Raw genomic sequence first — 25365 nt, 5'->3', positions numbered from 1 at the left:
TTTACAAAATGGTCAAAATCCAAGGCACTAAATTGCGTGATCATGAGTGATGCATTTGATAAGCCATGTGAATTTCCTGTTATTGAAGATGCAGATATTGCAATTTATATATAAACTAAACTATTTATTGCAAACTGAAAAGCCCCCATCAAACTCAAACCATGCACATGTTTCATACCTGCACAAGTCAATGTACCCACCATTCTCAAATTTGTAAAAACAGATTCATGACAGATGATAATATGGTTATGTTTTATGTTGCTTCCTCCTTTGAAATATTCATACGACACACATTCGGACATGAGTGAAGAAATAGAACCCTTCAAATAAATCGAAAATTATATATGTAATGAATTATTGAACACGTACTCAATCACAAACAATAAAGACGACAAGACAAAAAAGAAAGAAACAAGATGCGGTCGTCATCGTCCTCGTGCTTCATATGGATGGAAGTGGATACCCTTCTTTTTCTTCTGTTGGATACTTAAATTGCCATTCACAATTAGCTGCTATACTTTACATACATTCATCCCTTTCTATTTTGTTAAAATATCTCCTCTTTTCTCTCCTTCTCTAACTGGGGGCTCATTTTTCGAACCTCTTCATGTTTTGAATATGGGAAAAACTCAAGAAGTTCAACTCCACATCATTGGTAAGTAGGCTCCTATGTTCACTCAAATTCATATATCAAATACGGGTACGTATCTTATATAAATAAAATCTTTTTAAGAGTTCTTCTTATTGGGTTTTTGACAAAGATGAGTGAAGGTTAATAGAAGCTTGAGCAACAATGTTGTACGTTTTTTGGAGAAAATAAATAGAATCGAGCTTGAAAAGCAAAAATGAAACCAAAGAAAAGAGAGAGTTTTTTTTTAGGATGAAATTCAATGATTTCATTGACCTGGTTGAAATAAAGGCATTGAGCCATTACATATACCAGTTCATGAGCTGGTCAAAAATGTCACTAACATCACCTAATCATCACCTACTACCACTAAATTCATTGAAACTTGAAAAATGAAACTTGTACACTTTAACAAAGTTGATTTATCAGCTCAAACACTACCTAATCACATTAAATACATCACCAACTAAGTTCAAAACAAACTAGATTACATGACATCAACTGAACTAAAAAAAAAACTTGCTAGTACAGCAAGCATACGTACTGTAGCATGTTTGCATGCAGTTCATCCAAAAATATTATAACAGCTTAATCTTCAACTTCATCCACATGAATTGAGCTGCATGGTCTGCTCCTTAGCTGCTTTTTGGCTGCATGCAGGCCAACTTCAACACTCCTCCTTGGCTTGCATGCTGCAGACTCCAGTTTTGACTCTTAAATCTTCAAATCTTGACACACTAAGGGGCTTAGTCAAAATATCAGCAAGTTGTTCTTCAGAACTGCAATGAATCAGCTTCACTTCTCGATCTTTTTCCATCTCCCTAACAAAGTGAAGCTTAATCTTGAAATGCTTTGTTCTTCTATGGAACACTGGATTCTTTGCAATTGCAACAGCAGATTGATTGTCACAATTGATCTATGTTGCTTCCCTTTGGTGTTGATTTAAATTAGTCATGATTTTCTTTAGCCAAATGGCTTGGTTGATAGCTCTTGCAGTTGCCACATATTTTGCCTCTGCTGTTGATTGAGCAACAACAGATTGTTTCTTTAAGCTCTAACAAAAAATGGCTCAACCAAGAGTAAAAACATACCCTGAGGTACTCTTCATGTCATTTATCAATCCAGCCCAATCACTATCAACATTACCAACAAGTTTCATACTTTCAACCTTGGTAAACTTGATTCCAAAGGTCTGTGTACCTTTAATGTATCTAAGAACCCTTTTTGCAGCTTGTAGATGCTTCTCACTGCAACAATGCATGAATCTAGATAGCAAATTCACAGCAAACATAATGTCGGGTCTAGTGGCAGTCAGATATAGCAAACAACCTACCAAGCTCCTACAGACAGTTTCATTAACCTGCTCAAAGTCACATTGGCTTGATAGTTTCTCTCTAATAGCAATTGGTGTGCTTGTTACCTTGCAGTTTTGCATGGAGAATTTGCTCAGAATTTTGGAGACAAAAGTCTTCTGCCTTAGGAAGATTCCATGCTGTGTTTGAGTCACTTCTATACCAATGAAGTAAGACATTTGTCCAAAATCAGACATCTTCAACACTTTTTGCATTTTACATTTGAAGTTTGTTAGCATTGGTTGATCTCTTCCTGTCACTAACAGGTCATCAACATATAGAGACACTATCAGTTGAGTTTCATTACCTTACTTCTTCACATACAAGGTAGGTTCACTGATGCTTTTTTCAAATCCAAAGCTAGCTAGGTAGCCATTGATCCCGTTATACCAGGCTCTTGGTGCCTGTTTCAAGCCATACAAGGCTTTCTTCAGTTTGTAAACCTTGTCCTCTTTACCAGCCACCTTAAAACCTTGAGGTTGTTCAACATAAATCTCTTCTTCAAGAAGACCGTTGAGGAATGCTGACTTCATATCGAGCTGTTGGATTTTCCATTGCATTTGTGTAGCTAAAAGTAACTAGCAGCCTTATGGTGTCATGCTTGGCCACTAGTACAATAGTTTCAAAGTAGTCAATGGCATATTTCTAGCTAAATCCTTTTACTACCAGCCTTGCTTTCAGCATGTTCAAGCTTCCATCAATATTGTGTTTAGCTCGAAACACCCATTTCACTCCAATGACCTTATTGTTTGCTGGTTTCTCAACTAGCTGCCAGGTCTGGTCCTTCTCAATCATACTGATTTCATCAGCCATTACCTGTTTCCAGCTTGTTCAGCTTCAGCCTCTTCAAAGAAGCTTGGTTCAACTGCAGCCATTTGAGCTTTTTCATAAATCTCAGCCAATGGTCTAGTGCCCTTGACTGGTTCATTATTAATGTCCATTTCAGGACCATTTTGATCAGGTTTAGTCTAATTTGTCACAAAATCTTCAGAGACTGCCTCTGGTTCACTCTTCTCCCAATTCCAACTTGATTTCTCATTGAACACTACATCTCTGCTTACAAGCACTTTGTTGCATGAAGGATCTAGGATTCTTTAGCCCTTCTTCACACTGCTATAGCCCACCAGGATACCAGGTTAAGCTTTCTTGGCCAACTTGTCCCTTTTGACAGCAGGAACATGTGCATAAAAAATGCAGCCAAAAACTTTCAGGTGAGCCAGTAATGGTTTGAACCCAAACCAAGCTTCAAATAGAGTTTTCTGAACGAAAGCCTTAGTTGGGAGTCTATTTTAGAGGTAAACAGTAGTGTTAATTGCCTCAACCTATAAGGTTTTAGGGAAATTCCTCTCAAACAACAAACATCTGGCCATATCCATCAGGCTTTTGCTCTTCCTTTCACTTACGCCTTTCTGTTGAGGTGTGTAAGTGTTTGTGAGCTGGTGCTTGATGCCAGATTCGTCACAAAAATCTTGAAATTTTACTGAGGTGTACTCAGTCCCATTTTCAGACCTCAACATCTTTAGCTTGCAACCTGTTTCTGTCTCTACTTCAGCCTTAAACTTCCAAAACACTGAGGCTACTTCATACTTATGCTACAAGAAGTAGATCCAACAATGTCTCAAGTAGTCATCAATGAAAAGGATAAAATATCTACTGTCATTCAAAGATAGTGTCTTCATGGGCCCATACACATCATGTGCACAAGTTACAGTCTTTTAGAAGCTCTCCAAGCTTTGTTTGAAGGGAATGGAAGTCTGACTTGCTTTCTTAGCTGACATACTTTGTAAACCTCCTCTTTCTTAATCAAATCTGTAAAGTTTTCAACTAGGTCTTCTTTGGTTATCTGAGCCATTGATCTGTAGTTAGCATGGCCAAGCTTTTTGTGCTACAGCTTGGATTCATCTGAAACAGTTGTGTAGACACTATCTAAGTCTTTATTCCAATCAACAATAAAGCTTTTGTTGACCATGGTTATTGACATGAGTTTGAATCTACTTGGATCACTAATCTGGCATTCCTTGCTTTTGAACACCACTGAATAGCCCTTTTCGAGCAACTAAGCTATACTGAGCAAGTTTCTATCAATTTCAAGCACTAATAGTACATTTGAAACAAGCTTTTTGCCTGTGGGAGTGTTTATTAGCACACCTCCCTTGCCTTCTACTTTGATGAAGTGTCCATTTCCAACATTCACTCTTATTTTGGAGCTTCTATCAATTGACTTGAAGATTGTAGCATCAGAGGTCATGTGGTTTGTGCAACCACTGTCTATCAGCCATCCACTTGTGACTTTTTCTTTGACAACTGAGCAAGTGACTGTAAAAACTTGCTCTTCATGATCACTGCCTTCTTCTGCTATTTAAGCTTCAGCTCTTGGCTGTTGAGATTGTTTTTGGCTCTACTTGTCTTTGTTTCTGCAGACTTTCTCAGCATAGCCCATCTTTTTGCAGAATTTGCACTGCACATCAGGCCTGAACCAACAAACTTCACCTAGAAGACTTAGCTTTCTGCAGCGTGGGCAGGGTGGATATCTTCTTGCACCATCTGCTCTAGACTTTTTTGACCAGGTCTTCTTTCCTTTGTAGGCAGAGGAGCTCGAGGCAGGTTTGCTCCTAGCTTGGAAGGCACCTTCTTGATGCTCCTCCAGTCTGTTGGCTCTCTTTTGCTCTTGAGCATAAAGAACATTGATCAGCTCTGTCAATGAGATGCTGTTCAGGTCCCTTGAGTATTCAAGGAATGATATCTTTGCCTCATACCTTTCAGGCAAGGTTGAGATCACCTTCTCCACAATTCTTGCTTCATTTGTGACAGCCCTAAATTGACTCTAGTCGGAAAGTGGTTTCGGGACCACAAAACCGAGTTATAAAAATAATTAACCGTTATATTTTATGCTTATTGTATGTGAACATGCATGTAGGAAAGTTTCATACTTTGATTTTGTCATTTGAATGTGAAATTTATTAAATAGGACTTACGTGAGACAATTGTGAAATGTGATAGCTAAATTTAAAAGTGGTCTATTAATGCATGTTATAAAAAGATGGGACTTGCATGTCAAATATCCCTTTTTGACAATAGTGGCTGGCCAAGCTCATACTTATGGGCATTATATGCATGTGTTAATATTATTATATTAAATAGTGGTAAGCACCATGTAATAAAAAAAATTGTGTTAAATTAATAAAGTGAATAAAACAAAGAAAACAAAGAAAAGTGTTCATCTTTTTTATTTCTTTGGTCGAAAATTCTAAGAAGAGAAGGGAGGGGAAACAAGCATTCGGCTACTCCTTTATAGTCTTGAATAAGGTAAGTAATTCATGTTAGTTCTTGGATTTTTAGCATATTTTAAGTTAGGTATTAAGTTTCTTACTTAGCCCATGACAAAATTTTGAGTTGTGTGGTGTCTTGAGCATTCGGCCATGGGAGAAATTGAAGGGGATAGATTGTTGTTCTTATAGTTTAATGAAGTTTGAGCTAGATAATACTTAATTGTTAGTATTTACATGTGAAATGGATGAACTTGGACTTGTTGAATTACTTGAACAAATAATTTGTTTTCAAGTGTTAAATGTGAGCAAATGCCGTTGGGTGATTGAATGAAATAATTAGAGGTTTTCATATCAAGAGGTTCGGCCTTGTAAATGAATTTTTAAGGGCATAAATCTTGAATAATGTTATGCATAGGTTTCGGCTTTGATAGTATTTATATGAGTATAATTAGTTCATTTTGATAATATGGTATGAAGTGATAAGTAAAAATATAATGGTAGCTTAAGTTAAATAACATTCAGCTATGAATTTTTGTGTTTAAATTTTTGAATGTTGATGTTCAAATTGAAAATAGATGTTAGTTAAGTTATAACACTTGCTTAATAATGAAAAGAACATGAGCTTAATGCTTAAGTAGCATTCGGCTTTGGAGTAAGTTAAATTAGTGAGGAAATGAATTCCAAGATAGTAAATTATGTGTTAAGAGAGGGATTTAGGTGGTATATATATTCGTGATTATATTGAATCTAAGAGACTATGTTAACTAATTGAGGGTTTCGGCCATAGTATTATAGTGAATATTAATTTGAACAAGGGTTTTGATTATAATAAATTGGTGTGAATGTTTTGAGTGAGGTTTACACTATTAAGTTGAGTGAGAAATGATTTCTCAAATGTCTAAAATGATATTCGGCTTAGGCTTGTAAGCATGACTAGTCGGTGTTGAATGTTTTAGAATGATGAAATAGAGATTATGCTTAAGTGAAATTATAGATATGTGATGATTGATTGGTGATATGCATGTTTAAATAACATGCATGCAAAGAATGTGTGAAAGAATGAATTGGTAATAAATCTGCTTAGGACAGCAGCAGTAATGTGATTTTTGGAAAATCACCATAAATTGTGGGAGTTGAGTTAGAAGCTGAATAAACTATGTAATTAAATATTAATGAGTCTATTTTCTTATAAAAGAAACTGTGAAAGAAAAAGAATTTCCGATAATGAGATATTTGAAGTGATGTAGGACAAGGTCAAAATGACTTCTAGATCCCCTGTTCTGTTTTTATAAAATCATGATAAATTGTACAAAAATGGTTATATGATCGAGTTTATATACTTAGACTCCTTAATGAGTCTAGTTTCAAATGAAATAAATGAGGACATATTTTGAATTATGTACAATGAGGAATTTGATTCATAGTGAAGAGTGGTCAGATTAGTCAAATAGTGAAACGAAGGAAACTTTAAGAAAAACCTGGCATTGATTGGCCAAACCAAAAATTCTGAAAGTTTTATAGATAAAAGATATATGAGTTTATTTTCAGGGAAAATTAACGAAAAGTGATTTGGAGTTTCGTAGCTCCAGTTATAAATGATTTAGTGACTGTTGCTCAGGAAGACAGCTTGCAGTGAAATTATGATTATGTGGTAAACATTGACAAAAATTTGTTAATGAGTTGCTTATTGATTTCTTATAAACTTATTATGATCTGTATATGTGAAAGTCGTATATATATATTATATTCTGAAAGTAATGCTTGAATAGTCGAATAATGACTAGTTTAAAATTGTTGAATTTAAGCTCAAGAGCAAAGAGGGTCGAAGTTGGATAGGGGAAAGGAGAAAGTAATTGAGTAGCCTTTCCACAACCGTTCAAGTATATCCGAGGTAAGTTCTGAGTAGTCACCTTTAGTATATAAGTGATGATGCCTTGATATGTGTATATTAGATGAATTGTGACCTTTTTGGTTCTACTTGAATTAAGTTATGTGATAAATAATTTATGCATATGACTTATAGTCGAATGGTTACTATGGGTTAAGCTTGAATGGTGAAATGGATATGTGATATTTATGTATGACTTTTGAACCGAAATGTGAATGATGGTGTTCATATGGAGCTTATATCCGAATGTAGCAAATGACTACTAATGTGATATGTTGAATGAGATGTGTTAATATATGATTAAATATGTATGATATTTGACGTATATCCGGGCTTAAAGGTCCGCAGGCTATGTGCTGGAATTATATCCGGACTTAAGGTCCGCAGGCTATGTGCTGGAATTATATCCGGACTTAAGGTCCGCAGGCTACGTGCTAGAAATATGTCCGGGCTACAGTCCCGCGGGCTTCGAGTTGGTATTATACCGGGTTTAAATTCCCATAGGCTTGTGCTGGTAATTGGTTTCAAGTTCTAAGACCTGACAGGTTTAATGCCAATAAATTAAGTAAGATTATGATATTGAATGTCAGCAGTAAACCATCGTTGAGTAAGTGCTAGACATTTAAGATGTTCAGGTACGTATTACTTACACATCGGTGAATTGATTTTGAAGTGAATCATTAGCATCAAAGAAGAATATATATAAATGTGATTGATGGTTATATTACCGAATGTGAGAATGATTTATTCGATCATGGTATATTTGTATACGAATTATATGTTAAAATTAATTTATGTACTCATGTACATTCAGTCTGATTTTGTGAATTATTAGCATTAAAGAATGATACTTAAGTGTGAATGATTGTTATATCCACGAGTAAAACAATGACCTATTCAGTCAGATGTTGTTAATATATGAGATTATTTGATTTAAATGCATCGTATGAATTTTAAGTAAAAGAAAATATGTACTGAGAATCTATGTTTATGTTTATGTGTATTCGACCATAAAGCAATTTGAATTGAGAATAAGTCTGTTTAAATGAATGTTTTGATTTTCGATAAGTCTTAATTGTTTGTGATACTTAAAACTTACTAAGCTTTGAAAGCTTATTCTGTTCTTTATTTCTCTGTTTTATAGATTGTTGATTTTGGCCACCGACTCGGGGATCGTCAGCAGTTTATCACACTATCGATCTTTTTGGGTACAGTTATATTTTGGACTCGATATGGCATGTATAGGTTAGGCTGATGATAACGATGTTTTGAAATTGTAAAAATTTTGGCCATACGAAAATGGCGTATAACTTAAATATCAGTATGTATTTCAGCTCGATCTCTGTTTTTGTTTATTGACAAAGTGAATGAGATAATTAAATGTTTAGTTCCGTAATACCTCTTAACCTTAATCCAACGAATCGGATTCGGGTTAGGTGTGTTACATCATTAAACTGTTCTCCAAGCAATCTGATACTGTTCACTACAGCCATAATTTTTTCTGAGTATTACTTTACTGTTTCTTCCTCCTTCATCTTCAAGTTTTCAAAATCCCTTCTCAAATTCAGCAACTGTTGCTGCCTTGTTCTTTTAGTCCCTTGGAACTTTTCCTTTAGCTTATCCCAAGCATGCTTTGGTGACTCACAAGCCATGATCCTTGTGAAGATCACATCTGACACATTGTTTTGAATGCAAGACATAGCTTTATGCCTTTTGGTTCTTTCATCTGCATGCTGTCTGATCTGAGCCACTGTTGGATTGGCTCTAGGAGGTGCTGGTTTAACATCTGAGTTGACAATCTCCCATAGGTCAAATGCCTGTAGATAGGTCTTCATTTTTACTACCCAAATGTGGTAGCCTTCTTCATTGAAGACAGGTTGTGCAGCTGGTAAAAAGCTTGAGGAAAACATGGTTTTAAAGATTGAAATGTGACAGGTCCACTAAGAATTTAGCTTTAGATACCAATTGTTGGGTTTTTGAAAAAGATGAATGAAGGTTAACAGAAACCTGAGCAACAATGCTGTATGTTTTCTGGAGAAAATAAACAGAATCGGGCTTGAAGAGACAAAATGAAAACAAAAAAAATAGAGATTTTTTTTAGGATGAAATTCAATGATTTCATTAACCTACTTGAAATAAAGACATTGAGCCATTACATATACCAGTTCATGAGCTGGTAAAAAATGTTACTAACATCACCTAATCATAACCTACTACCACTAAATACATTAAAACTTGAAAAATGAAACTTGTACACTTTAATAAAGTTGATTTATCAGCTCAAACACTACCTAATCACATTAAATACATCACCAACTAAGTTAAAAAAAAACTAGATTACATTACATCAACTGAACTAAAAAAAACTTGCTATTACAGCAAGCATACGTGCTGTAGCATGTTTGTATGCACTTCATCCGAAAATATTACAGCAGTTTAATCTTCAACTTCATCCACATAACTTGAGCTGCATGGTCTACTCCTTAGCTGATCCATGGGCTGCATGAAGGCCAACTTCAACATTTCTAGTATGTTTTTTGGGATCATATTCTCGTATGATATAAGTCAAACACAAATACCAAATATAAATAAATGGACCAACATAGAAAAAGCACACATGAATATCAGAGAAGCAAACTACAAAATGGATTTTAGAGTTGGCTTTCCTCTTCTGTTGTTATTTACAGAAAGATAGCAACCAAGCCAACTCTTTTGTTTAATCTCTATGCTCTAACACTATCTTTTAGGTTTCAACAATCTCTACCTCTAAAACCAATGTTGTAAGAATCAGGCCAGTATTTTATTTAACTTTCCAATTTTTATTGGCTAACAATGATTCTCCCTATTCGATCATATGACACCGGCCAAACTACTATTTTCTTTTTCAATTGGCCAATCAACTTTGTTTCTAGCAGCACTGTTAAGAAGTATAGCTTTTGAGGGTTGGATTTTTTGCCTATGCTAAAAAATTGTCCGATATTTGAGAAGATCAACAATTTATTAGGCTTAGAGAAAGGCTTAAACAAAAAATAACATCTGATTAAAAAATTGATTGAATTTTGAACAGAACTCCTTTTCTTTTGCCAATTTGATTCATTTTACAATTAATACTAGGCTTAAATATTAAATTAAACCTCAAATTATACCACTTTACCACTTCTCTCAATTAGTATATAAAAGTAACATATTTTAATCTCATTCTTAAAGTGTTTTTGGGTAATTATTCGATGTTAATGGTGAATTTTATACTCCTAATCATTTAAATTCATGTTTTTATGCTTAATAGAGAATTTGGGTGCAAAATGAGCGAAAATAAAAAAATCGGAGCAAGCTACAGGAGCCACACGGGCTGACCCATTCTACACGGCAGTGTGACGCACACGGGATACCATACGGCCATGTGGTAGGCCATGTGAATTTCCCGAATTTGCACCCTAAACTGCGGGAAATAGTATTTTTCAAGTTTTTTGGGCATTCTAAGATGTATATATGACAAGAATAAGAAGATGGGAGTGAGGCGTCATAGAACATTCAAGAAAACAACTCGGTAAACACCATTGAAGCCAATTTCCGGGAAGATTGATGACTCCCAGTTGATTTCTCAAGAGGTTATAATGAGTTTCTTCATTTCTTTCAGGATATACTGTCTTTGCGATGTTTTTATTTTCAAGCATGAACTAATTTTCTAAATACCAAGGGGAGATGAATCTTATGATGAATTCTGTCTTTTGATTTTTATTTTACGCAATAAATACTTAAATCTTATTCTCAGTTATGTGCCCTTAATTCTTACTTTGATATTTCCAAATTATTAATCCATGTTTGATGTGCTTAAATCAGAGTAGGAATAAGCCTTGTTTAAGAGTAGATCTTGCGTAATTGAGTGAAGTTGCATGCAATCCAAGAAATAGGAAGACGTAAAGCTACCGGATTAGAGTCAAGTCTAATAGGGGAATCTATAGATTGAGTTAATGTGATAATAGGGGTTTTAATCAGAAAGAAGTTTCAGTTAATCAACCTAGATCAGTTGCTCTTATTCTCGAAAGTGATATTAGCATAATTTAAGGATTTCTACGGGTCGAGTTACTAAGTAAAGAAATTGCGTAATTTAGATTAAAAATTACAGATGAAATCTAGGTGAAATCTTTCCTTAGTTGTCAAATTTTTAGTTAGTTTATGACGCATCAAACAATAAATAATTTTACGATGGAGGCAATAGCATGCATGCATGCATGCATGCATACATCAGCAAGCAAGGTTTGAGATTTTTTTCCCCCTACAAAACAAAGCCCCAAACAGCCTAGCCAAAACCATGGATTGGAATGTAGTTTTAATTGTTAACTACAAAAACATATGTAATTGTTAATTTTAATCTAAGCCATAAGATCGACCCAGTATTGAGAAGGTTTAAACTAAAATATTAGCCCCAAAAAATAAATTTAGGGAATAGAAAACAAGTCTGTTTACAACATGAACCAATCTTAAGATCTATTATTCAAGGCTCGAGCCTGATTTGTTATATTATGGGTAAGTTCCTGTGCCCATCCTAAATTTGAAATTTAATCTCTTTACTTTTATTTATAAGAATTTAGTCCGTTTACTTTTTATATTTTAAAATTTAGATTCAATTGTTCATACTGTTAAAATTGTTTATAAGAGTATAGGGAGCTATAAAAGAGAATTGGGAAATTTGTAGGCCTAAGGAAGATAAATAAATTTGGTATGTAATTTGATTTCCATTGCCATACGAACTGAAATTAATCATTGTTAATTGTCGAAATCCACTTCAAAATTCAAATGTATGAATAACCAGAAATTTAAAAAAAAAATAGCATATAAAGTCCAATACAAAAACTCTAATTAATTTAGTATATGAAGTTAAATCCAACCTTTAACTAAATTGAAATCTAAAATAAATACCTAAATTGCATATTTTTTAAAATCCAAAAAAAATTTAAATAGTATTGATAATTATAAGAATAGCAAAAAAAAAGATAAAAAACTTAGTATATAAAATCCAATATAACTCTAATTAATTTATTATATGAAGTTAAATTAGATTATGAAACTTTAGCTTTCTTAACACGTGAATGTTCATGCTATATTGTCTTGAATCATGGAAGTACTATTGAGTTTTATCGCTCAGCATATGATTATTTTATTCTATGTGTAGGTATTAGCAGATCTTAAAGACTCGAGGAGTAATTTAACTTCCGATCCACAACTCTAGACTCAGCAGTGTTTGTACTGTTCCGTCTTGTTTTGTTATATGTCATATACCTAATGATTGATTTGATTTTGTAACGTAATGGTCATTCTGAAATCCTAAGTTGGTAATGTTAATTTGAGTCTAATGTACTACATACATGTGATTGGTATAACTAGTTGAAATGGTTAAAATGTGCAAATAATAATATATGTTGAACTGGATTTTAAGTTTGAATAGTCAAATTGACAATTTGGATAGTAATGATCTATCAATGGTAGTATATGAAGTGGTTGAAGCATGTCTTATGCTTAAATGGTTTAAATATGGAATTGGTTATTGTGTTAAGCTGATATGAAATGGTACCAAATGGATACTATCAAAGCAGTAGGTGACGTCGTGACTTTAGGCTCCTGAAGTCACGACTCATTGTTTGTTCAAGGTCACGATGTGATACCCTTAACATTGCAACACCAACCCGATAATTTTGAAAATATTACATTTAAGTCCTCAACATCGCAACACCAACCCGATAATTTTGAAAATATTACATTTAAGTCCTCAACTAACCTTGGTTTATAGAAGGAGCTTTCATAAGCTTGTTTAAAACCAAGATTTGATTATATAACATACTGCAAGTATATAATGAGCTTAATAGCATGTATTAATGGTTGAATTGAATTGAAAATGGAATTGTAGTTGCTTCAACAACGGATGTGGCATCCCGTAGCTCGGGCTCGGGGATCGGGTCAAGTATAGAATGTTATATCTTTTCTTATTTTTGGGATGTTGAATTCATTCAAGATTTCATTTTTTATCATTTACTTCGCTTTCATCAAAAAATCTTACTATAGTAATATTATTATTCTAAAAAATTATAATCAAATTAATTTTACTAATGTTGTGGGATCCAAGAGCGTCGCCTTCGATTGTAAAAGCGAAGGGCCATACGTCGATGTGTCTGATGGCAGAATACTTAAATGGCATAAACCGAATTTTGGTTGGAAAGAATTTGTTATTCCTTCATTAACAAGGTATCAATCACTTATCGTCTTTTTTTATTATTATCAAATTGTTGACATAATAATTCAATAATTGACGGATTTTTTATTGGATTAGGTATAACAAGTTAAGTCGAATTCAATAATCGATGGATTTTTGGGGATCTTTTTTGTTGGATCAAGGATAGGTATGCGATGGGTCAACAAATTCCATGCTTGAACTGATATGTAGAAGGCCTTTAGATTTGCAATTTGACAGGGCAACATGCAATCTATATATTTCTGATGAATATTTTGGTCTGCTAATGTTTGGAACCAAAGGTGACGTAGCACATGTTGTTCTCAATTCATTCGAAGGAATCCCATTTAGATTTACAAGACATTGATATTAACATGGGAGTTATTTATTTTAAAGATAACAACATTGTTTTCTAAAGAAGGTAGTTCGATTGTTTTTATTTAATTTTCGATTGCTCTTCAATATATTTATTTTAGATTTCAATTTAGGTAAGGGTTATGTCAAAATTCATATAATAAATTAATATAAGTTTTTTTAAAAAAAATTATTTTGGTTATTCGTATATCACTATATATCAAGGCCACTATGGCTATTGCAACAAGAATTAATTTTACAGTGGAGGCAATAGCATGCATGCATACATACATCAGCAAACAAAGTCTGAGATTTTTTTTTTCCTATGAAGCAAAGCCCCAGGTAGCCGAAACCATGGATTGGAATGTAATTTTAATTGTTAATTTTAATCTAAGCCATAAGGTTTACCCGATTGTTTGGACTAAAATATTAGGCTCAAAAAAACTACTGGGAAAATGAAACAAGTCTATTTAATACATGAACTAATCTTAAGATCTATTAATCAAGGCTTGAGCCTGACTTGTTATATTATGGGGAAATTCCTATATCCATCCTAAATTTGAAATTTAATTATTTATAAGAATTTAGTCCGTTTACTTTTTATATTTTAAAATTTAGATTCAATTATAATATCGTTTTTTAGTTACATTACTACCAGGTGAATTTCTTTACATTTCAAAATGTCATACCCACAAATTTAACAATGTTAACAATCTGACTTGAATTTTGAAATATGAAAAGTAAAGGAACTAAATTCATAAAAATAAAAATATAAGAACTGAATTCCAAATATGTTAAGAGTATAGGGAGCTATAAGAGAAAATTGGGAAATTTGTAGGCCTAAGGAACATAAATAAATTTGGTATGTAATATGTAATTTGACGCAGAAGTAGGAGTAGGGTGGATTTCCATTGCCATACGAACTGAAATTAATCATTGTTAATTGTCGAAATTCACTTCAAAATTCAAATGGTAAGAATAACAAAAAAAAAGCATATAAAATCCAATACAAAGTATATCAAGTAACTAAATTGAAATCTAAAATAAATACCTAAATTGCATTTTTTTAAACCCCAAAAAAATTTAAAATAGATAACTAAATAATTGAAATTTTAAAATTTTAAAACTCCGACGTAAGATTTTATGACGGAACCGATATATAATGTCCGATTCACCTCGTTCACTTCACTAATAGAATTAAATATAGTTCCTCCATTCCCGTCCAATTCTTGTAAAATAGAACCTTCTCCATCGTATTTGACTCCTATAGGATCCGGCCCATCATTACTAGTTTCTCCCAGCCTTCCCATGTTCAGAGCCACCCAGAATTCCCCTTTTTCATTCATCTTAATATTATCGGGAACTCTAGGTAACTCGGCAAACACTTTTGGCTCGTTATTGTTTAGTCCACCTTCATCTCCAAGGTTGAATTTCAATATTCTCTTTCGTGTAGTTTCTGCCACTAGCAGAAAAGAACGATTTTGGCTCAAAGCCACCCCATTCGGAAACATTAAACCTTTGTACATTACAGATGCCCTTTTTGCACGCGGATCATATCTAAGCAACCTTCCAGTTCGGTCAGTTGATGATCTCGATAGAAGGTCCGCATACCTACACACACATGCAAGTATTCATGAGTTTTAAATAACAAACAATACTTGTATCAAGAGCAACAGTAAATAAAAGAAAAGAAAAGGAATACCTCCTTTGAAAAATAATGCTGCTGTCTGTAAAATAAACAACTCCCGTGTTGTTATCGATGTCTAACCCATTTGTAAATCTAAATGGGATTCCCTCGGATGAATTGGCAAGAACTTGTGCTACGCCCCCTTTGGGCCCAACCATTAGCAAACCAAAGTATGCGTCTGCAATTTAAAGATCGAATGTTGCATTGTTAAATTTTAAACCTAAAGCCCTTCCGCATATAGGTTCAAGCATGGGATTTGTCGACCCGTCACATAACCTCCTTTCCCTGACCCAACAAAGAAAAAAAACCTATCAATTAGTTCGCTACTATGTCAACAAAACGATAAAAAAGAAGAAGAAGAAGAAGAAGAAGAAGAAGAATTAATACCTGGTTAATGAAGGAATAGCAAATTCTTTCCAACCAAAATTCGGTTCATGCTTAAGTATTCTGCCGTCGGATACACCAACTTATGGCCCTTCGCCTTTACAATCGAAAGCAATGCTCTCGGGTCCCACAACATCAGTAAGATTAAATTGATTATAACTTTTTGGAATAACAATACGACTCTGATAAGATTGTTTGATAAAAGCAAAGCAAAAGATAGAAAACAAAAACTTGAATGAATTCATCATCATTGAATTAAGCAAAGAATTAAAATATATAACGGTTAAAGAAACAGTAATTGAAGAATGAAGTTGAGATATATATTTATAGAGCCAGTAATTTACATAAATCAGAATTTCGATTAAATTAAATTAGTGGAAGGTATAGTTAACGTTGGTTTAAATGTAATTCTTTATTATTATTATTATTATTATTATTAAATATGATAAGTTTTAATTTTTCTTTATTTAAACCTAAATCGTGTTGTTTTATAAGTTTACGTGTACAAATTTAAGTCATGTTTATATAAAATTGTATGTTTTGTTTTATGATAGAAATAAGTAATTCTAGTTTAATCATAAGTTTGTACTTAAGTAAATTAAGTCATGTTCTATTTTAGTTGTATTTGAATTAATAAAAAAAATATAATTTATTGAATTAGTTAATCCATCGATTTTTATTTATTATCAGCGATTTTCTTTTTCAATTATAAATCATGTCAATTGTTATTTCAGTTTTTGATTCAGTCAACCAAAACAAAAGTTCATTTGAGGTCAAATTCTACTATTAAGCCTGGACTAATAACACAATTTAACCTTTATTCTATCAATGTTCATATAGATTTTTTTTTAATTATAATTAAACTGAGTCGGAAAATCCGGCAATAGCGAAGGGTCGACGACCAAGGCACGTCGAAGCCGCCTAACCAGGTAAAAGGACATCCAAATCGTCACTTTGGAACATCGGAAAAATTCTGTTATCCAACAATAGAGCAAAGAAGGAATGAAGCCGGTAACTTGGACTTTTGGCCATTTGGACAAGATCCATTTTAATGTGGATAATTTCCAAGGTAGGACCAAGCAAAGATACATTGTTATTGTCATAAAACCCAAATACACGGCGGAGACACTTAAGACTGGACGCATAGCATCCCAGGAGAAGCTGCGCTCTAAGGCCTGCGGAAGCCGCAAGAGCAAAGAAAAAGGCCATCTCCTTTGTTTACTGATGGAGATCTAGTGTAAATGAGATAGTTCAAGTTTAGCACCAAAAAGAAAGCATCATCATCATTTTACAAAATGGTCAAAATCCAAGGCACTAAATTGCGTGATCATGAGTGATGCATTTGATAAGCCATGTGAATTTCCTGTTATTGAAGATGCAGATATTGCAATTTATATATAAACTAAACTATTTATTGCAAACTGAAAAGCCCCCATCAAACTCAAACCATGCACATGTTTCATACCTGCACAAAGTCAATGTACCCACCATTCTCAAATTTGTAAAAACAGATTCATGACAGATGATAATATGGTTATGTTTTATGTTGCTTCCTCCTTTGAAATATTCATACGACACACATTCGGACATGAGTGAAGAAATAGAACCCTTCAAATAAATCGAAAATTATATATGTAATGAATTATTGAACACGTACTCAATCACAAACAATAAAGACGACAAGACAAAAAAGAAAGAAACAAGATGCGGTCGTCATCGTCCTCGTGCTTCATATGGATGGAAGTGGATACCCTTCTTTTTCTTCTGTTGGATACTTAAATTGCCATTCACAATTAGCTGCTATACTTTACATACATTCATCCCTTTCTATTTTGTTAAAATATCTCCTCTTTTCTCTCCTTCTCTAACTGGGGGCTCATTTTTCGAACCTCTTCATGTTTTGAATATGGGAAAAACTCAAGAAGTTCAACTCCACATCATTGGTAAGTAGGCTCCTATGTTCACTCAAATTCATATATCAAATACGGGTACGTATCTTATATAAATAATCTTTTTAAAAGTTTTTCTAGTATGTTTTTTGGGATCATATTCTCGTATGATATAAGTCGAACACAAATACCAAATATAAATAAAGGGACCAACATAGAAAAAGCACACATGAATATCAGAGAAGCAAATTAACTACAAAATGGATTTTAGAGTTGGCTTTCTTCTTCTGTTGTTATTTACAGAAAGATAGCAACCAAGCCAACTCTCTTGTTTAATCTCTATGCTCTAACACTATCTTTTAGGTTTCAACAATCTCTACCTCTAGAAGCAATGTTGTAAGAATCAGGCTGGTATTTTATTTAGCTTTTCAATTTTTACTGGCTCACAATGATTCTCCCTATTCGATCATATGACACCGGTCAAACTACTATTTTCCGTTATCAATCGGCCTATCAAATTTGTTTCTAACAGCACTACAGCTTTTTGAGGGTCGGATTTTTTTGCCTATGCTCAAAAATTGTCCGATATTTGAGAAGATTAACAATTTATTAGGCTTAGAGAAAGGCTTAAACAAAAAATAAGATCTGATTGAAAAATGGATTGACTTTTGAACATAACATTTTTTTTTTGCCTATTTGATTCATTTTACAATTAATAGTAGACTTAAATATAAAAGTAAACCTCAAATTATACCATTTTACCACTTTTCTCAGTTAGTAACCTAAAAGTTCTTTATTATCAAAAGTGGTACCTAAACTATGAATTTCGTTATAGTAAAAAAATGAACGTCTCATTTTACCCAAAACATTATACCAGCCAATAAGAACATGACATGTGGCACGTTATTTGACTTCGTACGTGGGATAGAATGAAACAAAATTGATGGTTTAAGTACCACTTTTTACTAAAAAAAGCCTTAAGTACCTAAGTGGAAAAAATGATATGGTTTAGGGACCAATTTTGTAGTTAAACCTTAATATTATAGAGTTTAGAAGGAATTGATCATTTTTTCGGCCTTTTGTTTCCTCATTTTTTCCTTTTATGGGTGTAGAGAGATGCCAAGAAATAATGCAACATGATTAATTAAAATTATTATCTGATTATCACTTTGCTTTTTACAATTTAATTTTACTTTTTAAGAGTTATGATGTTTTTATTTTAATAAGTGTTATCAAAATAATTTTCTTACTCATTAAAATGATGAAGTTATATGTTTAATTTGCATATCTAGGCTTTTGTTTCTAACAAATCTGACAATTGATATTATTTTTTCTTATAATATTAGCATTTAAAGTGGTAATGTTTATATAATTCTTTCCAATATATTAATAGTTTGTTTTATATAGATATTGGCAAATTCATGTGTTATATAAGTTTTTAATATATTACATGTTAGCATGTGATTTTACATTCTTAATTTTTTATTTCATTAAATGATATATTTTTACTTCATTCAAATTGCTAAAAATGATCAAAATTTATAAATTATTTTGATAATTAAAATATTATAGAATGAAAATTTTTCAAACAATAGAATAAAAATAATGAAAGCCAAACCATTTTAGTGATATTTTTTTAAGCTACTACTTGAATGAAAATGCCCAAATGCAATGCATCTATTTTATAGTATATAATTAAAATACCCATCAAAATTTTAATTCAACATTGAATAATTTTAAATTACGTTGAATGTATAATTGAACATATATACCAAGCAAAATTGAACCTTGAGTAAAATGTTTTTAATATTTAAATTTTAATAATATTAAAATTTTATCCTGATATCGATTTAGGAAAACAATAAGCAATAAAAAATAATTTTCATCAGTTCAAAAGATTATTTACATTTATGTTTTTTATACATATTATAGATTTGTTTTATTGTCATGTCGTATTATGCTTTTATTATTTTTTTCATGTTATATTCATGCATTTAGGTTTGCAATGTCGGAATGAATGTTAGATATTAATACTTCAAGAAAAATGATGAGTCGAAACAACATAGAGAAAAAGCAGACATTTTAGGTTTGCAAAATATAACAGATAAAGAAACTCATTTGACAATTATTCTAATGTTTTTCTAACAGTTCAAGAAGTAAAGGAAGAAAACTCACCTCAATATCAGAATAGCAAGAAACTGGCAAGCCATGAGCCAAGGAACTATAAGTGGTGGATCAGCATCATCATGTATGCATTCTTTGTAATCTTCGGTCAGTCGGCATCAACACTCTTGGGGCGCCTATACTACGACAAAGGCGGGAAGAGCGTATGGGTTGCTACACTCGCACAACTCGCAGGCTTCCCAATTGTCATACCATGTTACTGCTTAGCACCACCAAAAAGTTGCACCAAAAATGAGCAGATACGGCAGCCATCAGCGGTGATACTGGCATTGGTCTATTTCTCTTTCGGTATTTGCCTAGTGGCGTACAGCTTGATACTTTTTCCCTCATTTGTGCATCCCAATTGGCCTTCAATGCTCTCTTCTCATTCTTCCTACATTCACAAAAGTTCACTCCATTTATAATCAATTCACTAGTTCTACTAACAATATCCTCCTCCCTCCTGATATTTCAAATCAATCCAGCAAGCCATGTTGAAGTCTCTAAAGGAAAATATGCAATCGGATTCATTTGCACCATTGGTGCTTCTGCTGGGTACGGTTTGATGCTTTCTCTAACACAACTCACCTTCAGAAAGCTTCTAAAAGGAGAAACACACGCAAAGGTGTTCGAAATGGTTATATATCAGTCACTAGTTGCGGCTTCTGCTGCCATTCTGGGACTTTTCATCAGCGGAGAATGGAAAGGTTTGTCAATAGAAGTAGAAGAGTTCGAACTCGGTAAGTTTTCCCATGCAATGACCCTGATTGAAACAGCTATAGCTTCACAGCTTTTTGTCATCGGCGCAATAGGATTGATTTTCAAAGTTTCTTCGCTCTTCTCAAATGCCATAAGTGTCTTGGGTTTGCCTGTTATTCCAATTCTAGCTGTGATCTTTTTCCATGACAAAATGGATGCAGTGAAGGCAATTGCCATGGTCTTGGCGATATGGGGCTTCGTTTCATATGTTTACCAGTGTTATCTTGACAATAAAAGCTCTAAGAATGAATATCGAAACAGTAGTGAAGTTTCGAAGAGTCCTTTACTCGAAGAGGTTAGTTAACAGATTAAGTGTGGCTTCCACAGTTCTATATGAGATTGTCATTTTCTGCAAAACAAGAAATACAACCCCAAAAGTAATCTTTCTTCATCCTTCTCAATGCAGAGTCATAGATAACCAAACTCTAAAATAGCACTAGCAAACTAAATTCAATTCAGTAATGCCTACGTATTCTCTGTTTTGGATATGACTTCATCCGAAATGGCTAGGGATACAGCTTAACTAAAGCACCAAGCTAGACCATGCTAGTTGGTATAGGAGAAGAAAATAATTATCTAATTTGTTTCCACTAGCCCCATTCTCTAACAGTGTGTATAAAAGCAAAAGCAGGAGGGAGTAAAAACAGAGAAAAGAAAGATGCCATAAAACAATGGTGTGTTCAAAAACAACAGGGAAGATTAGACAAATGAATCTAAGAATCAAACCATTACTGATGTGCGAAAAAGAAAGAAAGAAACATGTTTATGTTCGGTTAAATGAACAGCCATTAATGATCAACATGTCAATAGGGTTCATTGAAGCTCATAGTTAATAAGCCAAGTCAAGGCTCATTATCAGGTTTATTTTAAATCTTAGAAACTGGTGCATTCGCCCTGAATATAGGTAATATATCACAAACTAGAGAGAGAATGCTTGAAAATGAGTCAAACTTCAGTGAGTCATACACACTAATTCCTTGCTGGCTGGTTTGTGACATATAAGTAAGAACTCTCAATGTTCAATCCAAGCTTAAAAAATATATATGATTATTCAAGCCAAATCTCCAAGATAGCTCAAGAACCTAAACAAATAATGCAATGTTGCCTGCTCTCATCCTAAAAACGATATAAAGTTAGAGGCAAAAATAGTAGAAAAAGGATAGGAAATTTGGACCAAGCTATGTAGGAATTTAATCATAGTAAGTAATCTACTTTACAAAATCACAGAAACAGAAGTTGATCCAGAACTTTGTTAGGAAACCAGAAACTCTTTCCTAACTTTATCACTTGAACCCTTCAAACACAAAAACCAAACAGAACACTGAACACAATCTAATAATCTTTACTGCCATCAACAGATTTTGTAAATCTTAAAGCGCATTAACAATACTGGAAATACAATGACTCCCAAGGTACCTAGACGGACCTTTCCTACAAACCATCAGGGCCACCCCTGTCTTCACTTATTTTTAAGGATTTATATTTGATGCACTAATATTGTATACAATATCAATGAACTAGATGATGGCACACCATCTAAACTCTTTTGAAACTAAATTCAATTAATTTCATTTCTAATGATGCAGTATCATCTGGTTCATTGATGGTGTAGAATTATATACACTGTTAATACATCAAATAGTAACCCTTTTTTTAAGACAAATATCACACAATAACTGTCATTAACTACTAGGGACAATAATTTAAATACAAATAACACACAAAAAGTCAAAAACCATCCTTAAATGCTAGGGACAATAATGTAAATACAAATACATAATAAATAATAAAATAACACAGTTAAATTAGGCCTTATTTACATCCAGGTATAGACCCTAGGAACTGCATGCCTAAAAAACTCATTCCTAAAGACTTCACATTCAGGCTGTGAAATAATATGCTGGAAGTCTCTTAATATATATGGTCTTTGTTAAAAGATCAATTGTAATGTTACTACTGAAATTTTGAGCTGATTGATATAACATCCTATTGCTCTTTTTGCCAAATATCAGAGTCTACATTAAATCATGTTGTAGTAATGAACCCAACTCAACACAGAAATACAAAAATCTTAGTGGAGGGAAAGAAACTTTATAAAGTAGTAGAATATGATAATAAGAAAATAATCTAAGAAGTTAAGTGAGAGTACCCATCAGCAGCTGACTTAATTATCTACATCAGGCAACCTACATAATGAGCCCGAGGGTATTGTCTCTGCAGTTGCGGCCATTGCACAAAGAACTGATCAGCAATCCTTAACTTGTAAAGCAACAAACCACTTAAAGAGAGTCTTTTTACTCTTGCAATGCTCTCAACATAAAAAATGGATGACCATCTAATTCCAACCACCTGCAAGCAAAATTCGAAAGCAAAATGGCTAACCTCCAATTTTCTTAGAAGTAGAAATGTATGCATTAAACTTATCTTCTTTTTTCCTCTGTGGAAAAATCCCAACGGAGAAAGGGAATACAAAATAAAATGGGTTAGGAAGGAAAACCTTGAAAAAGAATGCAATTACACATAGAGGAATACAAGTACCAGGGCCATTGCAAAGAACCTGCAATGAAGAATGTTTTTAGAAAGAAATTTGAGCGCAAACATCTCTTTTAAGCAAATGCAACAAAATTGGAAGAGAAGAAAAACAGAACAGAGGCAGAAAATACCACTTGAGGCCTGATTTTAATCATCAGCCACAATGCATGAGCTATGGCAACTAAAGTTGTCCAAACAGAAGTTACATATGATTGACCAACTTCCCTGCTTCTATAGATCTGCATAAATTCTGCAGAGAGTCCCTTGGTCTCACTCTGTGATTGAAATAAAGTTAAGAAGGAAACCTCTTTTATGAACAGAAAAAACAGGAACATGATTATGAACCACAGTTCTGTTTCTTAAGAAGCAGAACTGCAGCAATTATCTCCTCATCCATATAAGTGACAAACACAGGTAAGTTCAATTCTTTGTTCAAGATTTTCTTTGTATTTGGAAGGTTATGTCCCTGTATCCTCATCAATATAAGCGACAAACACAGGTGTTGAATGCAGGTGCTTCAACAAAAATGAAGTGTAAGAGTAAAATATATAGAAAAACAGCAAAATAGTAGTACTACTAATATAAGAAATCAGGCAAGATCATTCAAAACGAAGACATAAGAGCAAAAAAGAAGTTCTGAAAAATACTTATGCCAGGAAGTAGTTATTGGATCTAGTTTCTTGGACAGTCTAGGGTCGGCGATTGTCCAATAAATCATACATGAAAGTCTGAAATTAGGCTCTCTGTTGTGAAAGATTTAGAACATTGCTTATCAATGGAAATTAAATTGTGATTTTTCCAAGAAAAGAGGTCAAAAATTAACTACATTCACATACAAGGGGGCAAAAAAGGAAGTAACAAGAAAATCTAAATAATAGATAAATGGTTCAAGATGGCTTTTGAGAACTTGAATTTCAAAAATATCGTAAGTTGTGCGGTAAAAGACATATAAATGTAACATTCATGATTACTTCACCAAGTACATATATTTGCTGGATGTCTATTTAGTTGTGAATGTGAAATTCCTATAGAGGATTATGAAATTGAAATAAATGTTTTTCTATCTTTTACATATATAATCATATTAAATCTTAACTAATTTATACATAATGCATGCATCTCATTCTCAGAATTCATATAAGCAAATGCAATCCAAATCCAAATTTCCAAATTCATGATTCCAGACATAAGATGACAGATTTCATTGAACTATAATATATAAATAGTAATCATACAAACACAAAATCACATTAAACAAATCGAAATCCAACGAATAAAAGAACAAAAGGCAATGAACAAAATCTTAATAGCAATTTATGAGAGAATGAAGAGAAAAAATGAAGTTACCGAATCAGCCAAAGAATTCTCCACTACACGAGCTTTTTGAAGACTCATATTATCAGTAGCAGCGGCGATATAGAACCTCGGTGTAAACCTTTCCTTTCGCAAAACTAACAAGAGATTAATCATCTCCGCTGTGTGACCTCCTATACCGAGAAATCACACGATCTAAAGATCATAATCAAACATAGTAAAATCAAAAGCAAATAAGAAAAAACAAAAAAGCGCACCTGAACCTAAAACAATCAGAGTGCTGAGAGGCCACTGCGGAGAAACTCTTTTGCCTAGTGGCTTGCCGGTTCGGTAAATGACGTTAAGAACTCGGAGTAGGAAAATGGTGGTAAAAGTGATCAAACAAGTGATCGGAAGATTTGAAGATAAATTTGAAAAGCAAAACCTACTGTTCTTCCCCATTTCTTGATCTTTCTCAATGAAATGACGTGCTGGATGAACTGTGAACCGAGATTAAGGAATTGGAATATATATAGTGAAATTGAAAATTTTATTCTTAATTATATTATTTCAATTAAGAATAATATTTTGACAGAAAATGAGAAGAGAAAAAAATGCTTATAAAGTTGCATTCAACGATACAAAAGCACCGCCGCCCCTGGGTGGAGACCTGGTCTTTCCGCGATTCCACGGCGTTTTTATTTTTTAATGGTTATTTAAGGTAAAAACACCTCTCCAGTCCTTCTTAATTTTGATATTGGGCAGATTGATCTCTTATAAAAAAACGTAACAATTTAATCCTCCCGATTTCAAAAGTGAACAAGGACAATTAATCAAGGTCAATTGTACATAAATTCTATTAGTAAAATAATAAATTTAGCCATTTATGTATACATATTTTGTCAATTTGATCTTGATTTTAAAAAAATTGACAAGTTTAA

The 25365-nt window shown here is 33.2% G+C and overlaps 3 protein-coding genes and 1 pseudogene across 6 annotated transcripts; 1 reads left to right on the top strand and 3 right to left on the bottom strand.

Annotated features, from left to right (window-relative positions):
• Positions 1–4378: 4378 nt before the first annotated feature.
• On the bottom strand, positions 4379–9047 carry LOC107943365 (uncharacterized). Its single transcript, XM_016877115.1, has 2 exons — positions 8655–9047; positions 4379–4759 (listed from the first exon to the last, which is right to left on the bottom strand). The coding sequence occupies exons 1-2, from the start codon at positions 9045–9047 to the stop codon at positions 4379–4381; spliced, it is 774 nt and encodes a 257-aa protein (XP_016732604.1).
• Positions 9048–14629: 5582 nt separating this feature from the next.
• Positions 14630–16210, bottom strand: LOC107946123 (protein STRICTOSIDINE SYNTHASE-LIKE 10-like). Its single transcript, XM_016880342.2, has 3 exons — positions 15792–16210; positions 15420–15689; positions 14630–15328 (listed from the first exon to the last, which is right to left on the bottom strand). Exons 2-3 carry the CDS (start codon positions 15560–15562, stop codon positions 14830–14832), a joined length of 642 nt encoding a protein of 213 aa, XP_016735831.2. The 5' UTR covers positions 15563–15689; positions 15792–16210; the 3' UTR covers positions 14630–14829.
• A 907-nt stretch (positions 16211–17117) lies between these two features.
• Positions 17118–20903, top strand: LOC107943373 (probable purine permease 10; annotated as a pseudogene).
• LOC107946124 (UDP-N-acetylglucosamine transferase subunit ALG14) lies at positions 17305–25088 on the bottom strand. Of its 4 annotated transcripts, none has more exons than XR_005901068.1 (7): positions 24703–25088; positions 24479–24618; positions 23263–23406; positions 23097–23156; positions 22749–22948; positions 19853–20948; positions 17305–17743 (listed from the first exon to the last, which is right to left on the bottom strand). XR_005901068.1 is itself a non-coding variant. In XM_016880343.2 (6 exons), the coding sequence occupies exons 1-5, from the start codon at positions 24884–24886 to the stop codon at positions 22772–22774; spliced, it is 705 nt and encodes a 234-aa protein (XP_016735832.2). In that variant the 5' UTR covers positions 24887–25088; the 3' UTR covers positions 17305–20948; positions 22749–22771. The 4 variants fall into 4 exon arrangements, 2 of the variants coding, with proteins under 2 accessions (XP_016735832.2, XP_040932253.1); XR_005901069.1 differs by having other exon boundaries at positions 17305–20234; positions 20429–20948; XM_016880343.2 differs by having other exon boundaries at positions 17305–20948.
• Positions 25089–25365: the final 277 nt, after the last annotated feature.

This window comes from Gossypium hirsutum, chromosome A09 (genome assembly GCF_007990345.1).
Source record: "Gossypium hirsutum isolate 1008001.06 chromosome A09, Gossypium_hirsutum_v2.1, whole genome shotgun sequence".
NCBI lineage: Eukaryota > Viridiplantae > Streptophyta > Magnoliopsida > Malvales > Malvaceae > Gossypium > Gossypium hirsutum.
The sequence above is the reverse complement of the archived record's forward strand: the minus strand, read 5'-3'. Positions and strand labels throughout refer to the sequence as shown.

Excerpts from the sequence above, each read along its gene's own strand:
- LOC107943365 (XM_016877115.1), bottom strand. The coding sequence starts at position 9,047 with ATGTTTTCCTCAAGCTTTTTACCAGCTGCACAACCTGTCTTCAATGAA. Across the intron at positions 4,760-8,654 it reads AGATGAAGGAGGAAGAAACA|GTGATCTCAACCTTGCCTGA; the intron begins GTAAAGTAATAC and ends ATTGTGGAGAAG.
- LOC107946123 (XM_016880342.2), bottom strand. The coding sequence starts at position 15,562 with ATGGTTGGGCCCAAAGGGGGCGTAGCACAAGTTCTTGCCAATTCATCC. Across the intron at positions 15,329-15,419 it reads AGCATTATTTTTCAAAGGAG|GTATGCGGACCTTCTATCGA; the intron begins GTATTCCTTTTC and ends ATGTGTGTGTAG.
- LOC107946124 (XM_016880343.2), bottom strand. The coding sequence starts at position 24,886 with ATGGGGAAGAACAGTAGGTTTTGCTTTTCAAATTTATCTTCAAATCTT. Across the intron at positions 24,619-24,702 it reads TCTGATTGTTTTAGGTTCAG|GAGGTCACACAGCGGAGATG; the intron begins GTGCGCTTTTTT and ends TTCTCGGTATAG. Across the intron at positions 22,949-23,096 it reads TAATTGCATTCTTTTTCAAG|GTGGTTGGAATTAGATGGTC; the intron begins GTTTTCCTTCCT and ends TTTTGCTTGCAG.